The 15,038-nt window shown below is 29.0% G+C and overlaps 1 protein-coding gene across 1 annotated transcript; it reads right to left on the reverse strand.

Annotated features, from left to right (window-relative positions):
* Window positions 1-246: 246 nt before the first annotated feature.
* On the reverse strand, window positions 247-7,539 carry LOC137815862 (probable mediator of RNA polymerase II transcription subunit 26b). The gene is made up of 10 exons (XM_068618974.1): window positions 7,318-7,539; window positions 7,028-7,096; window positions 2,637-2,719; window positions 1,781-1,833; window positions 1,586-1,698; window positions 1,426-1,453; window positions 891-1,327; window positions 666-759; window positions 417-506; window positions 247-308 (listed from the first exon to the last, which is right to left on the reverse strand). Exons 1-10 carry the CDS (start codon window positions 7,537-7,539, stop codon window positions 247-249), a joined length of 1,251 nt encoding a protein of 416 aa, XP_068475075.1.
* Between the last annotated feature and the right edge of the window lie 7,499 nt (window positions 7,540-15,038).

Genomic DNA, 15,038 nt, shown 5'->3' on the forward strand with positions numbered 1-15,038 from the left:
ATATATCTATATATATAAATGAAGGTTTTAAGATTGTACATGAATTGCTAAGATACAAGATCGTGTAACTCTATTAATTTTTTTAAGATTGCAGTTGAAGTAGTTACGATTTCTTATAAATTCTTCAAGTATATATAGTACTACTGACACACAAAAAATGGGGTAAGTTATGAATTTTGAACTACCTGTCTCTTATGTATAAACTGCCTCATTGGTTCAATAGTCTAAAGACTTAATAATATGTGCTCAAAAAAATTCTGTAAATTTTGCAACAAGCAAATCCAATCTAGTCTTGAGCATGTGCCTTTCTGCAAACGGAAATATAAAGGATGAACATTTGGATCTAAATGATATTAAAGACTTAATTACATTATCAAACCCAAGACTGAATCAAATAGATCATCTGTTTCTCCAACTTCTGTTGCTGCACTTCTGGCGTAAACTTCTGCAGCTATACTCGTCTTTTAGAAGATCATGCTTTTCGATGAACTTTGTGCTCCTTCTATCTGTTGGAATAGAAATTAACTTGTATAGTTATCAAAAGTAAGAGTTTGAAATTTGAAGCTACATAGCTAATGCTTAAGAAATAAATTATTGATGTATATATAGAACTTTCTACGACGGAACAAAACATTAGAGGTACAAACTGAAGGAGAGGCACAAACCCCTTTGATGTGCTCGGTATCCCTCTTGAAGTTTTTTCTTTGAGGTTTCAAGTTTCTCAGCCATTTTTTCAGCAGCATCTGATGTACCTTGTGACTACGGAAAAAAGTAGAAAAGTATAAAAGGTAGATACATGTTTGAAAATATCCTTTAGGAAACTTGTAAAGAAAAAGTGATTATTTCTCAAAAGTAAACTGAATCAAACAAGCATATATTCTTCTGTTTACATGTAGTGTTGGAGCAACATTTGATCTCTGATGATGAACTTCGTTCTCATCCTTCTTCACAACCTCTCTATTGTTGTTGTTAGAATGGGTATGCTTTCTTTGCTCTGCAGCAAACCTTTGTAAAGAAAATTGTGTATCTGATGGTCTACTATGATAAGACTTCCATTTCTGCTTCCTCACATATTTTTGGCCCTTTGTGCTTGGAGCTGGTTGTGAGTATTGTATAATTGGAGAATCTATTTGACTTCCATTAATTATTGCAAGTTTTTTGTGCGGAGTTGTATGAAGTTCTGGACAAGTTAACATGTTGATGAGCTTTAGCTTTTGCTTTTGGATGGAGGTGAGAGATGCACCAGTATGTTCTGTATTGTTTTCTGTTGAAGGATTTATCTGCGTTTCATCAAACTCTTTACTTTGATGATGATGATTTATTGAGTCTGCTTTGTATAAAGAATATAAAATTTAAGTAATAGAGTTTCAAATTAGTACGAAAATTCACTAAGAATATAAATTTTCCAGAAAGTAAGAGACTCACTTCCATTATCGTCTATATCCTCAAAAATCTTCACCAGGAAAAAAATTACGCAAATCACCATGCATGAAAATAAATAAATAAAAGGAAAGCATTCCATGACTTATATATCAATCATGAAGTACAAGAAAATGGTGAAGCTGGTGCACAAGTAAACATTTACCGTTGTGAAGTCTACATTAGGTATGTTAGCAAGTGAAAATCCTTCATCCATTGGAGGGTTAAGCAAAAGAGGTTCATCTAAATTGGTGGGAGGGTCTTGGCGTTTATTCCTTGCTGTATAAAATGTACGTTAATTAGTCATTGTTGGCATTCTATCTAGTTGAATATGGTAAATTGCGTGCTCCAATTCACTTACCTGAATGGTCAGCATTTTCATCAATATGATCCTCTATGATCCTCTTAAATTTCCTGCATTTAAGATATAAATGTTATTCTTTATCATATATATTATAAAACCAATATTTTGTTTAAAATAATATACCAGCATACACATTGAGAACTCCAGAAAACTCATCTTCTAAACAACTATCTACTCCACTTGGAAATATACAATATTAAACTGTGCATCTTAGATAGGGTTACTCAATTAGGAATTTAATTCAAGGAGTATCTAATAAATGGTACATAAATGGAGAGAAAGGGATGTTGAATTTGAATATATTGTGTCATGTTGTCAAACAATAATCCCTTTTTAATTTTGAAATTTTTAATTAATCTAAAAAATCTCCAACAGCAGCTATGATGAAGGCACTAAGGATTATGCAACTTATCCTAGTACTAATTTTTAGTTCCTATTCTTTTCTTTGCATGCTTTCTGAGAATCAAGTTCCACCGTAGATTTCAAGAATATACTTTCAAAATAAACGCATTGACGGAGTCTAAAAATTTAGATGATGGGAGAAAAATGATATCTATTATTTCTGTAGTACAGGAACAAAAATTTAATTATCATGGGCCCTTCCATTAAATTGATGTTCTAGCCACATAAATGTAAAACATGTACTCTGTCTAACTTAAAGCCTAAAGATTAAGATTCGAGAATAAAATGCTGAATAAACTGATTGATACAAATGCAGAAGATTCTGATAAATTTTCAGACTATGGAACATATTCTGGTCATTAATAATGTGCACCCATCTATTACTCTATTGAGGTTTTCAAACTACAAAACTTAAATCAAACATTTACTAGCAAAGGCACAGGATTCTTACTGAACAACCCGTTTTGCTTCTCGAGTAACCTTCTTCGACCAATGCAGTTGAAGACCGCTCACTATCGTTCCGATATCTGTAACCTGAAAGAGAGACAAAAGTTCCACGGCGAACTCATGGGATCGAAGATTCAACATAAACAAATGTTTGATATATGTATAAAAATGTGGCCTACATAAAGTAATTTCAGGATAAATTATGAGCTTTTGAGTTATGGTGCGGAAGGGAATAAAAGTTAAGGATTAATGAGGATCATTAGTTTTAATATAAGATGGGAGGGTGTTCCAAATAAAGAAAAATATTTTGAAAGACATTGTAGCTAAATAGGAGATTGATATGATGTTTACTCAAGAAAAAAAAATATAAAGTGGGTACATTACAGGTCAAATAATGGTGTTGGAGGTATTTTGTGTCTCAACAGAAATAATTTTTCTACGACTAAGCCAATAACTAATAAAGGTTTTATAATATATAGTAATAGAAAACAAGTTTGGGGATAAAAAACAACATGTAACTGTAGTAAATGTCTACTCCTCTGTTTAGAGAAAAGAAAACAACGTGGAAAGACTTAATCATAGGTAGGTTGAAGACATAAATAAGGTGTGGTGTATGCTAAGTGACTGTATGGTAAGTGACTTTAATACAGTAAGAAAACCACTTGAAAGGAAAGAGATAGCTCCAGTAGGATCAGACAGGAAATAAATAGAGGAATTTGATTCCTTCATAAAGAACATAGAAATGCTAGACATACCTATGATAGGGAGGTAATTTACATGGTATAGAACCTATGTGACTATAAAAAGTAGATTGGATAAAGCCTTAGTGTCAAAAGTTGTGGTCTGAAACAAAACAATATGTGCTAAACAGGTTAGTATCAGACTATTGTGCCTTAGTACTCGAACACTATTCTATAGACTAGGGAGTAAACCCTTTGGAACTAGATTTTTGGAAATAGTGAGAGATTTCTAGAAAAAGTATGATGTGAATGGAAAATAAATTTGGTTGATTAAGGAGAAGTAAAAAAAGATTAAAATAATATTTGAATCTTTAGAATAAGGAGGTGTTTGGTCATATTAATAGAAAGATAGTGAATAAGACAAAAGATATGAAGAGATTGGTCTAGCAAAGGAAAAAGTAGAGAAAAATCATTTGTTTGATGACGTAAAGAAGATAGATTTTAAACATGAGGCGATGCTAAAACAAAAATCAAGGACTAAATGGTTGACGACAGGGAATTTAAAACACAAAGTACTTTCATAGACAAATCAAGTGGAGGACATTTAAGAGCATGGTTAAGGGTGTCAAAATTGAAATCAATTGGTGTGAGGAACAAGAAAGGTTAAAAGAAGAGAATAAGAATTAATTTGAGAACATAGAAATCAGATGTTAAGATTAAGTTAGATAATATAAACTTCCCATGCATAAACGAGGAGGATAACGTCCTCCTAATAAGTAGATTTCTATAAGAGGAAGAGGAAGGTAGAGAAGCATTTTAGGATCGGACAAAAAGTCAAAGGTTAGATGGTTTTAATTTCAACTTTATACAACAATTCTATGACACAATAAAAGTAGATGTTATGAGGGTTCTTCATAGTTTTCATAGTTGTAGGAAGTTGGTTAAAGGGACCTAAGATTGACAATCCAATTGGAAGAATATAGGTAAATATCCTTAGTAGGAAGTGTATATAAGTTAATATAAATTTTTTTGTAAAAAAGAATGCAGAAAATGTTGCATAAGATAATAAACAATCTGCATATGTAAAGGGACGAGGCTTATTGGATAATGTGGTGGTTGTTAATGAAGGAAGGAGAAAAAAAAGATAAGTGCATTTTGCTAAAGAAAAATTTGGAGAAAGCATATGAATAGTGAATTGGGATTTTCTCATGTACATGATGTAAAGATTGGACTTTTGTTCCAAATGGATAAAATAAATTAGAGGAATCTTAGGATACATCATTAATTTTAGTCCTAGTTAATGATAACTCAGCAAACCAATTTGTTTCCACCAAAGGGCTAAGGCATGGGGATCCTTTAGCACTTTTCTTGTTTCTCATAGTTGTAGAAGGGTTAGTAAGAGTTGTTAGACAAACTGAGTATAAAGCGTAATTATAAATGAGGAAAACCTAAGAGAGGCTAGATTTTGGAATGGAGACCAATGGACTTGGAACTTACTATGGAGAAGGGAGTGGTATGAGTGGAAGAGGAGTATGGTGGCCAACTTTATGAGTGAGATATATGAGAAAATTCTGGATAGGGATAAGGATAAGGATAATGAGGATGAATGGATTTGGAACGATGAGAAAACACAAATGTATATGGTGAAATTAGTATATAAGAGGTTGAATTGTTCAATTAGAGATAAAGAAGGACTTATATATGACCTCTTTTGGAAAACCAAAGTCTTACCAATCACCCAACACTTTCAACGATGTCTGATAATTAATAAGGTTGCCACACGAGACATTTTATAGAGTAGTGGGCTGGAACATGGTAGTAGAACATGTGTTATGTGTTAAGTGATGCAAATGTTACACACTTACTATTTACTTGTAAGTTAGTTGCACAAATATGGAAAATATGTGAATTTTGGGAAAGAACATCTTTTGTATATCACAACGATGCATACATACATTTCTTCCAACTTGAATATCTAAGTATGAGTAAAGTGTAATATAGTGTGGAAATGTAAATGGATGACAATAGTTGGAAGTGTTTGGAAGCATAAAAACAATATCATTTTTAGAAATAAAAAAATAGATGCAAAGAAAAGTTTCACAATTGTACAACTTAAAATATGGACCTACATTATACATAAATATCCAAGAGTGAAGTTTATTTTTGTTATGACTTGTGATGAGTTTGTAAAAACTTGGTATAGGTCTGGTCATATGTATGTTATATAAGCTAGGTGAGAGTTGGGAACTGTTATGTGGCTATGTGAATTGTGTTACAGGTTTAACAATTGCATTAACCTAAGGATGTGGGTGAATAATTGGAAATATACCCACAGTGAAAGCCTTGTTGTGTCAAGAGAGGTGACTTCTAAGGGAGTATCAACCACAAGAAGGTGACTCTTAAGGTAGTACAACCATGACACGGATCCAACACTGAACATTTACAAAGCAAGCGATAGTTTTACTAGTCATATCACAAACGGATACTCAATGAAGATGCTACAAATTAAAATCACAAATATTTACTCAATGTTAGTGTTGTAGTTTTAGTTAGTCATATCATAACTAATGCAACGAGGGAGGCTTAACGAAAGAATGCAATTTTTTGTAGATGGAGCATGAGAGGATTTAAGGAAAAACAAAGAAGAAGCATATCTCGAATAGAGTAGTATTAGTTTTCTCATGTCCTCTAAATATGATTTATCTCTTCTTGTAGTGTTGTATGATGATGACCCTTGTATATAGGGATTAATTCATGGACTATTTTTTCAAGAGGAATGCAACCCCAAATATTTTCCATTATATATTATTTATTGTCAACAAAAAATAATTAGTATTTACGAAAAATAGAAACTACAATAGATTTGTCAAAGTATCTATAAAAAGGAATTTACTTACAAAATAATGGGTATACTTAATAGATAAAATAAAGTGTAACAAGAAGAGGTTAATTTATTAAAAAATGAATTTTAAGACTAACCCAACCTTATAAAACTGACTCATAAGGTGAGGTTGACACCTACTCATATACTATGAAATATCATTATCTCTATTCGATTCGATGTGAGATCTCCAACATAAACCTCTCACGCGGATATATAATGCATAGTCCGATAGCGGGTAACATGATAAGTTCAACAAACTATTGTTATGATAAACTCTAAAGGACTCTGATACCATATTATAAAAAAAAACATATAGATGAACAAAATGAACGTAAATGATATGAGAATGAATATGTCTTATGTTTTTTCTAGTGAAATCAAAGGAGATGACCTTAATATATACAAACAATACATTCATTCTAAGTATAACTAAAGAGAGAGAATAAAAAACAAAGAATCAATCAATAAAAAAACAAAATAAATGTTATACACACAAAGAGAAACAACTAAAAATAAATAAAAAAAATAATATATTAACTTGATTCTAGAAGCCTTAGTATACATTGATATAATTATAAAATATAAGTTTGACTTCTAAGTGAAAATCCTTCCAAATAAATATAATAGATAGAAAACTAGTATTCAATTGAAACTTCCTTCTAATACACAATAGAAAAAAACACAGTTAACTGAATTAGAATATGACAAAATTGAAGAAAATAACAAAAAAGTCAAACTCTTTTAGATGAGTAAGCATTATCTGCACCCTAAGCATTATCTGCACCCAAATCCATTCATTGTTATGTGGAAAAAAAGTCCATTCATTCTTACCATTAGATCCTCTAAGGAGACTACAATGAATGCCAGCATCTGCAGCCAAGCTGTTATTTCTGTCTCCGTCTATCAAAATAAATCCAAGCACAAACTGGTCAAAGTGAAAGCAAATGTTGGAGAAAGGTAAGCAAAGAGGTTGAAAAGCATAAACATGGATTAAAAGGTGAATCAAAATGTTATGCTATATACTTAATCAAGAATCATTGTTTATGCTAAAAATATAGAACCTCAACAAAATTGAATTAGTACTAACTAATGAGTTAATGAATCAAGTGAGTGAGACTGACCCCATTTTCATTGTTGAGAAGTAGCTCCTTGATCTCCAAAATGTGATTAATATTCTGGCGTTCCTCCTCGATCTTACCGTATACTTCCTCGATTTCCTCTATGCTGTAATTGCTTCTTTCTTCAAAACTAACTATCTCTTGATTAAACTCTTCAGCTGCACATTCATCATATTTCTTCTCCACGATCTTGGTGTTTTCAACTTTTGACTGATGGTAATCCATTTAAATTTCAACACGCTTCATGGTAAGTTTTTGGTACTGTTAAAATGGATGGAAAGAGGAAGGAAGAGAGTGAAAGTGGATGAACCAAAAGATTCTTTGATAAGAAAAAAGTTTTAACAAATTTATGCCACAAAATGTTTAACAAAGAAGAAATATGTGAAAGTTGATCTTAAAAATGCAACATAATTTATTATTCATAGGCAATTATGGGAAGTTTGTTTCTCTTACATTATTACTCCTATGACTTATTAAATTACACAAATATTTTTCACTCTTTTAACATTTGCAGGAACTTTCTTTATAGGAACACATATTTTAATGTTCTTTAAACACTTCCAGGGTCTGTATATGTAAAAAAGTGTGGGTCTAATATTTTTTAAATAATTTAGAAAAGTAACTGTAGGATTAGAAAAGAATGTAGAAGAGGTATTTGTGTAATTTCAACAATATCAAGTTAGTTAATATATACCACTTTTTTTCTTTTTATTTAAACCCCAGTTTTTGTATTATGATAACAATAAGTAATATTAATAATAGTAATAATAATAAATTAAAAATTAATAATGACAAATAAAATTAATAATAATAAATGATATTACTAAACTGATATTTATTTATTTCTTTTCTAAATTAAATAATCTCAAAAAGGAATTATTTTATACTTTGTCTCTTTGATCAACCCATCTTTATTATTATCCTTTTTTTTCCTTTTTTCCTATCAAACGTAATTACAATAATTAGAGTTTCGAAAATAACAACAAGTTCTGATATTACTGTTTCTGGTTATTGGAGATTCGCACATATAACAAGGAGAACATTAAAATTTTTCTATATATTCAAAATAAGCAGTTTAAGCCACACCAACCTAAGCACAAGTAAAAATAAGGCACACATATGATTGATGAAAAAACAGAAAATGAGAGTAAAAGCTGCTCTATAATATACTAAAATTTTAGGAGCAATGTCTCACCCTAAATTAAAAAGCTATTTATGAAAGCTCACATTTATATTTGAACATTTTTTTGTTATCTTCAGGAACGAACATTCTACACGTTCATTTTTGTTGGGAATTGAATTGATATCAATGAAGTATTACTCTATAGGGAATTTCTAACTCCACCCCATAATTCTTTAGATCCTAACAATATTCTTTTGAATCCGTGTTTTTTTTCAATTTTGGATTTAAAATCTAGAGACTTTCTGGATTATACAATCTTAAATATAAAATTTTGGATTTTATGCATTTTAAATTGTGTAATTTAAAATTTGGAATGAAATTTTGTATTTTGGATTGTACAATCTAAAAGTTTTTTAGATTTGGGAATACGTTTCGGATTGTACAATCCAAAAGATGTTTACAAAAAGCACATATTTTAGATTGTACAATTCGAAAACTAATTATAGATTTAAAATAACCTTCTAGTTTGTACGGTCTAGCATGATGCATTACAAACTATACAATTTGGAAGGTATTTCCTATTCCATAATTATCATTTGGTTGTAAAATACAGAATGCATCATGATAAACGGTACAATCCAAAAAAAAAAAATCCAAAATAGAATTTTACACTCTGGATTGCATAATCTAGATTACAATCGTTTAGGTTTTCCTTTTCCTTTTCCTTTTCCTTTTCCTGATCTAATTTGATTTATTGTGTGATCTAAGCTACAAGAGATGCATACCAATGTTATTCCTTACTTCGATTGTCATGAATGGTTTATTTTAGTTAACTGTGTTTATCAAATCAATGGACAAATTGGTATTGGTTAGAAACTCAATAAAATTTGAGCTTGTCTTTGCTTTGCCTTAAGCATATCATTCAAGGTGATACTAATGAGGTTGCATTCTCAATTTGTAGACTATATTATCTTTCTATCACTGTACTTCGTGGCCGGTGGGTGTTGGTGTTTGTGATGTTGCATTTGTTATGTTGAGGAATGTGTCACATATCTAGTTTTTCCTTTCATCTTTATTCTTTCGTGCTCCTCTCTCTTATGTGCATCTTCTCCTTGATGTAATCATAATTCGTTTAGGGTTATTTCTTCCTAGTGTAGGTGTTATTAGGAATCTTTCATGAGAAACCCTAAACACTTGGTAACTATCAAGTTGTCTCTACGAGACGGTCATCATTATTGGGTTTGACATTCACGTTAGACGTTGAACCTTGTCACATAGACGATCACGCTAGATGTTAGCGACAAACACTCTTCTTCCTCCTCCCCTCCTCATGATAGGTGATCCCTAACGCTCTTCTTCTTCCTCACAATAGATGTTTTCTCTTATTAGGATGTGTATATTGCTAATGAGGTTTTTCAAGATTTTTAGCATAAAAAGAGAAAGAAAATTGGGAAAAAATGTTACGGAGTTGCGGTTGCGATTGCAACAGAAGAACCATTGGAAGGTTGAGAGGGCTCATTGACTATTAACATTTTCTAGAAGAGAGTGGAAGTTGGAAAGATGAAGAAAATAAAAATAAGGTGCTCTTTAGTGACACGCAGAATTTAGCTCAATATTTTTTATATATTGTTGAAACAATTAAAAAAAAAAATTGAGTTACGATTAATTTACTATTTATTTAATTTTTAAATGAGACTTTCAAATCTACATTTATTAGTTAAACGTACACAGAAATCTCTATGATTTCATCTCAACAAAAATAATATACATGTTCAATTTCAATACTCATCTAATCGAAACTTAGATTTCTAAACAAGATTATAGATTTAAATTTAATAAAAGAATATAATTCAAAAAATTACAATAAAAATGATTAATCATGTTCTATATAAACTAAAATATTTTAACTTTGGTGTCCTTTAAAAGTGAAAATTGTCACCTTAAAAAGTCAAAAGCTATAGTAAATAATACAACGAAATCTTATAACTTTTTCTTAAAATCAATGATAATCAGATAAGGAATTAGTTAATGCAGTTAGTTATATTTTCTGATCAATATAAATAATTCATATACCATAAAAAATCAATAGATTTTATTTATAAAATTAATAATTTATTTTATTTATTTAAAAAAATACTTTAAAAGCATACTTATTATATATATATATATATATATATTATTCATTATCGTACATGAATCATCATCACTAAAATAAGAATAAATAAATAAACTATAAAATAATAATTTTTTCAGCAATAAATATAATAATATATTTGTATGCAAAAAATCCTAATAGCAACTTTTATTTTGCTAAATTCTTTCATAAATATTTATAATTTAAACAAATGAGAATAAAAACTAAAATAAATATATAAATTAATTTATAGAAACTGTATTAATTATTTCAAAACATAATTTTTAAAATGTGTATGGAATTTGGCTAAGACTCATTTTAGCATGAGAGAAGGGTAGATGAATAGATTTCAACTACTTTTCCAAGAGATAGAATTGCAAAAAGAGTGTGAAGGTTTCATGGGTCAATTTGAATGTTAGTGAAGATTATCTTGTATTTGATACTAGTTGAAACCTTCTCATTTAGACTTATTCATAATTATATGGAAAACAAAAGTACAATCAAATGTTATTGTTTTTGCTCGAAAGACTATTTTAAATAGAATTCAAATTATAATTTTTTTTGAAACATTTTATACCAAAATTTATGTTCTTTATGTGGAAATGTATCTAAGCTTTGTGGAAAATTAAAATTCTATCTAGCGCAAAATATTTTGTACAAAAATTCTTAATAAGGAAGGTAACCACTAAAGATAACTTGAGACAAAGAGGAATAACTCTTAATGATATATTATGTCCGATGTGTTCACATTAGTGTGAAACAATTAAGCATTTGTTCGTTGAGTGTAAGGTGGCAAGTTAGGTATGGTTTAATTGTGATAGTTGACTGAAAATCATCAGTGTAGGTCATTATCAACCTAGGGAACACTTTAGCCAGATTTGTATTGCACATTTCAGTTCTAAAAGTAACCTAACATGAAAAGGGATTGAGGTTGTAGTGATTTGGAAACTAACAAGATTGTATTCCAAAATGGAATAACATATGCAAAATAGGTGCTTTGTGAGGCACAACTTAAGATGTGTGTACATGAATTAGGAACATGTAACCCAAGTCAAACTTCTCATACTCATATTGATATTTTAATCCAGTGTTATGTGCAAGGATGTTGTGTTAGAAGAGTGCGATAGAAGGAAGTTAGCTTAGTAAGGAGGATTGTGGAAAATGATCTCTTTTATAATATTAACTTCTCCTTGGAACAAATAAGCTTGTTTGTGCTGGAAAGAGTGACTATCAGACATTCTAATGCTTTGCAACATACATTGCAGAATGGTGAAATAAAGCAATAGTATTATGAGAGTAAAGAGATATGAAAGCAACTTTAATCGCTTGAGACAAAGGAATGAGTAACAAAATGGAGGCAAATCATGAGCACCAAGTAATAGAAAGTTCACTAATAATACAAAACTTTATATTGGTTCATCCCAACATGTGTTATGTCTAGTTCTTCAATGTCAATGACAAATGGCTCCACTACTACATTACAGAGGGCAGATCTTGAGTATTGTTAGGAAAATTTTTTTATGAAGGACTTGTTTTTTACATTGACCTCTCACAAGTCAGGTTGATTATTTGCATAAGATAAAAGAGATCAATCAACATCGAATTTGAAGGAGCATAAACCAGGGAGCAATATTATGTATGATCACTTTTTGAACAATAACTAATAACAATATTATGCAACTTGAGATCTTTAAAATAACAATGTTTTATCAATTAAGTGTGGAGAGCAATGTAGGAAGATCAAAATCAAAGGAATATGTATTAGTGTGTGATTCAGGGAGTACATTTCAATTCTTGATAGGTGGATATCTCTCTATTGAACCACTTTGTTTCATGTAGCCCTTGCTTGGTATGCATTTTTTTTGCTGAATCACTTTGGTATTTTATATAGGTAGTCTAGTGGGTGTAATGAATTGTGTTTAGACTATAACTAGGGAGTTTGAGTTACCACCTTATCTGTTGTAGTAAGGTTAAAACATTGTTTAAATGCTCTAATTATATTTATTTTATTTTTTGCTTATAAAAAAGATGTGAAAAGACTCAATAATCAATTTCTTATTTATTGATTGTCGTAATTTTATTTATTATATTTGGTAAAGTTTCTACTCATAGATATAAATACAATTTATGTTCCCTAATAAGTACAACCATAATTTATGATAACATAAGATATGAGATGAAAGCCATAATATTTATAAGAAAGTATGGATAATGATTCATGACGAATATATATATATATATATATATATATATATATATATATATATATATATATATATATATATATATATATGAAAATGTAATGTTAAGTGATTATTTAAAAAAAATATTTTTTAACTTAAATTTTTTATTTGATTATTTGTGATAAATTTATTCATTAATATTTATTATTATTGTAATTATTATTTAGTCTCTCTTCTTATTTTATTTTTCATCTTCACCAACAACAAATTTCTTTTTCTACATAATAATATGGGGCAGTCACTTTGTGTATTTTCTCTCTCCAAATTTTAGCATTATTATGAATATATGTTTTATGTGTTTATTTTCGTCACTACAAGTTTCCTTTTACAGTTTATTACATTTCAAACTTAGATATGTTTTTGTTCTTATGCAATTATATTGGTTTTTGCCTGTAGTTTGTGGGAAAAAATTATAGTATTCCTTTGTGTGAATTTTTAAGTTCTTTCATTCTTTATCATCAAGTTTAGTTAATTTTGTAAGGGAGAGTAATTTGCAAATACTAAAAATTATAAGTTTGAAAATTACAAAGACAAAAAAATTTGCATAGATAAACAAATAAAATGGGTACAATTATAAAATCTAAAACATATTTAAAGATTTTATTTTATTTTAATTTAATTTTTATATGATAGGAAAGAACTTGATATAAAATTATCATATGATGAGTTGTTTTAAAAATTTGCTTAAAATGTTAAAATTATAAATAAAGTTAGATATATTATGAAATATAAATAAATAAATATATGAAAAAAATTGAAATTTTTTCTCACTAGTTATTTCGATCAGGCTCCGCCACTTGTTATAATGATCAAGCTCCCCAATTATACATGTTTACGTTCACTTTTATCCTTTAAAATAATAATTATTTATCTTTCAATTTATTATTATTACATTATATTTGAATTCTATATTGCATTTGACATTTGTAAAACAAAGATTTAACTCATGCTAGTGATTTATTTAATTGCTAACCTGCATAATCCAAACTAATGCAATTTCTGGTGAATTACAAGTTAGATTAGGTTGTCTTGTTAAGTTTAGATTTATTTATTTCTCATTAATTTTAGAGTTAAATATGTTTTTAATTTATAATAAAGTATTAGATTTTGTTTGTGTTACCTTAAAAAATAAACAAATATTTATTAGGAATTGAAAGTTATAATTTTTTTAATATATATATATTAAAAAAATTATAACTTATTAGGAATAAAAAAAATTGAAATATTTAATGGTTTATTATATTATTAATCTGATTTATTTGTGTCTAGTTTATGGTTATAATAGCACTTTATATTTTTTATTTTCTATATTTGTATTTATTCTGTGAGTTATTATTGAATGATGAATTCAATTCAACGAGAAGGTTGACTTGGATATAGAGCTCAATAATAAAATAGGCTCACCAATCCAACCTTTGTTTTTTTTTTTTATATAAGTTGGTTTAATAAGGTGTTTTTTTCCACCTTTCATTAGTTTTAGAATGGACTTTCCGAAAAGTCATTCCAAAATAAATAGGAAATGTCACCATTTACAAAACAGCCCATATGAGTAAACAAAATTGAGTTAAAAGGCTGAGCTAGCCCAAGAATCATTAAGTGGGTTGAGCCCAATTTGGTAGCTACACAGGCTGCTTAGTCTAAAACAAACATAAAATAAAAAGAAAAGGTTTTTCTTCCTGCACCCCCATAACTTTAAAATACGTTTTACCCTTGGCATTTCATTTGAAAGTTGGTTCCTCCTTCGTTGATAGCTTAGTGGTGGTGATTTGTAGCTGGGTAAGGTACGTGAAAAAGGTGTGAAGTTTGATTTTGTTGTAGTGTATCGAAAGAAAAAAAAATGCTTTTCTGAGTAGGCGTTTGCATAAGATTATTTTTTACTTCTAAAATACACATTCTGAAATAGTAATACTAATATTTCAGAATGTCTAATAAAAAACTTTCTAGAACTACTTTTTGAAATATTTGTAGATAATTCCATAAAATATCTTTTCAAACAATATTGTTTTAAGTTTTGAAACACATAATCTAGAAAGTAAAATATGTATTCTAAATTGATCATTCCAAAAACCATATTTTCACCTTTTAGTTTACGTTCACGCTAAAGTTTTTTTTCTTTAGTTCTACTTTTTTTGAAAATTAAATTTGATTTTGTTAAATTTACTATGGATGACGACTTCTAACAAGGATATTAAAAAAAGTTGACATATTTTTGGTATAGATAATC

This window comes from Phaseolus vulgaris, chromosome 1 (assembly GCF_000499845.2).
Source record: "Phaseolus vulgaris cultivar G19833 chromosome 1, P. vulgaris v2.0, whole genome shotgun sequence".
Taxonomy (NCBI): domain Eukaryota; kingdom Viridiplantae; phylum Streptophyta; class Magnoliopsida; order Fabales; family Fabaceae; genus Phaseolus; species Phaseolus vulgaris.

Coding starts and splice junctions, on each gene's coding strand:
- LOC137815862 (XM_068618974.1), bottom strand. CDS start 7,539: ATGGATTACCATCAGTCAAAAGTTGAAAACACCAAGATCGTGGAGAAG. Junction 1,328..1,425: donor GGATATAGACGATAATGGAA/GTGAGTCTCTTA, acceptor TATACAAAGCAG/ACTCAATAAATCATCATCAT. Junction 507..665: donor ATACCGAGCACATCAAAGGG/GTTTGTGCCTCT, acceptor CTATTCCAACAG/ATAGAAGGAGCACAAAGTTC.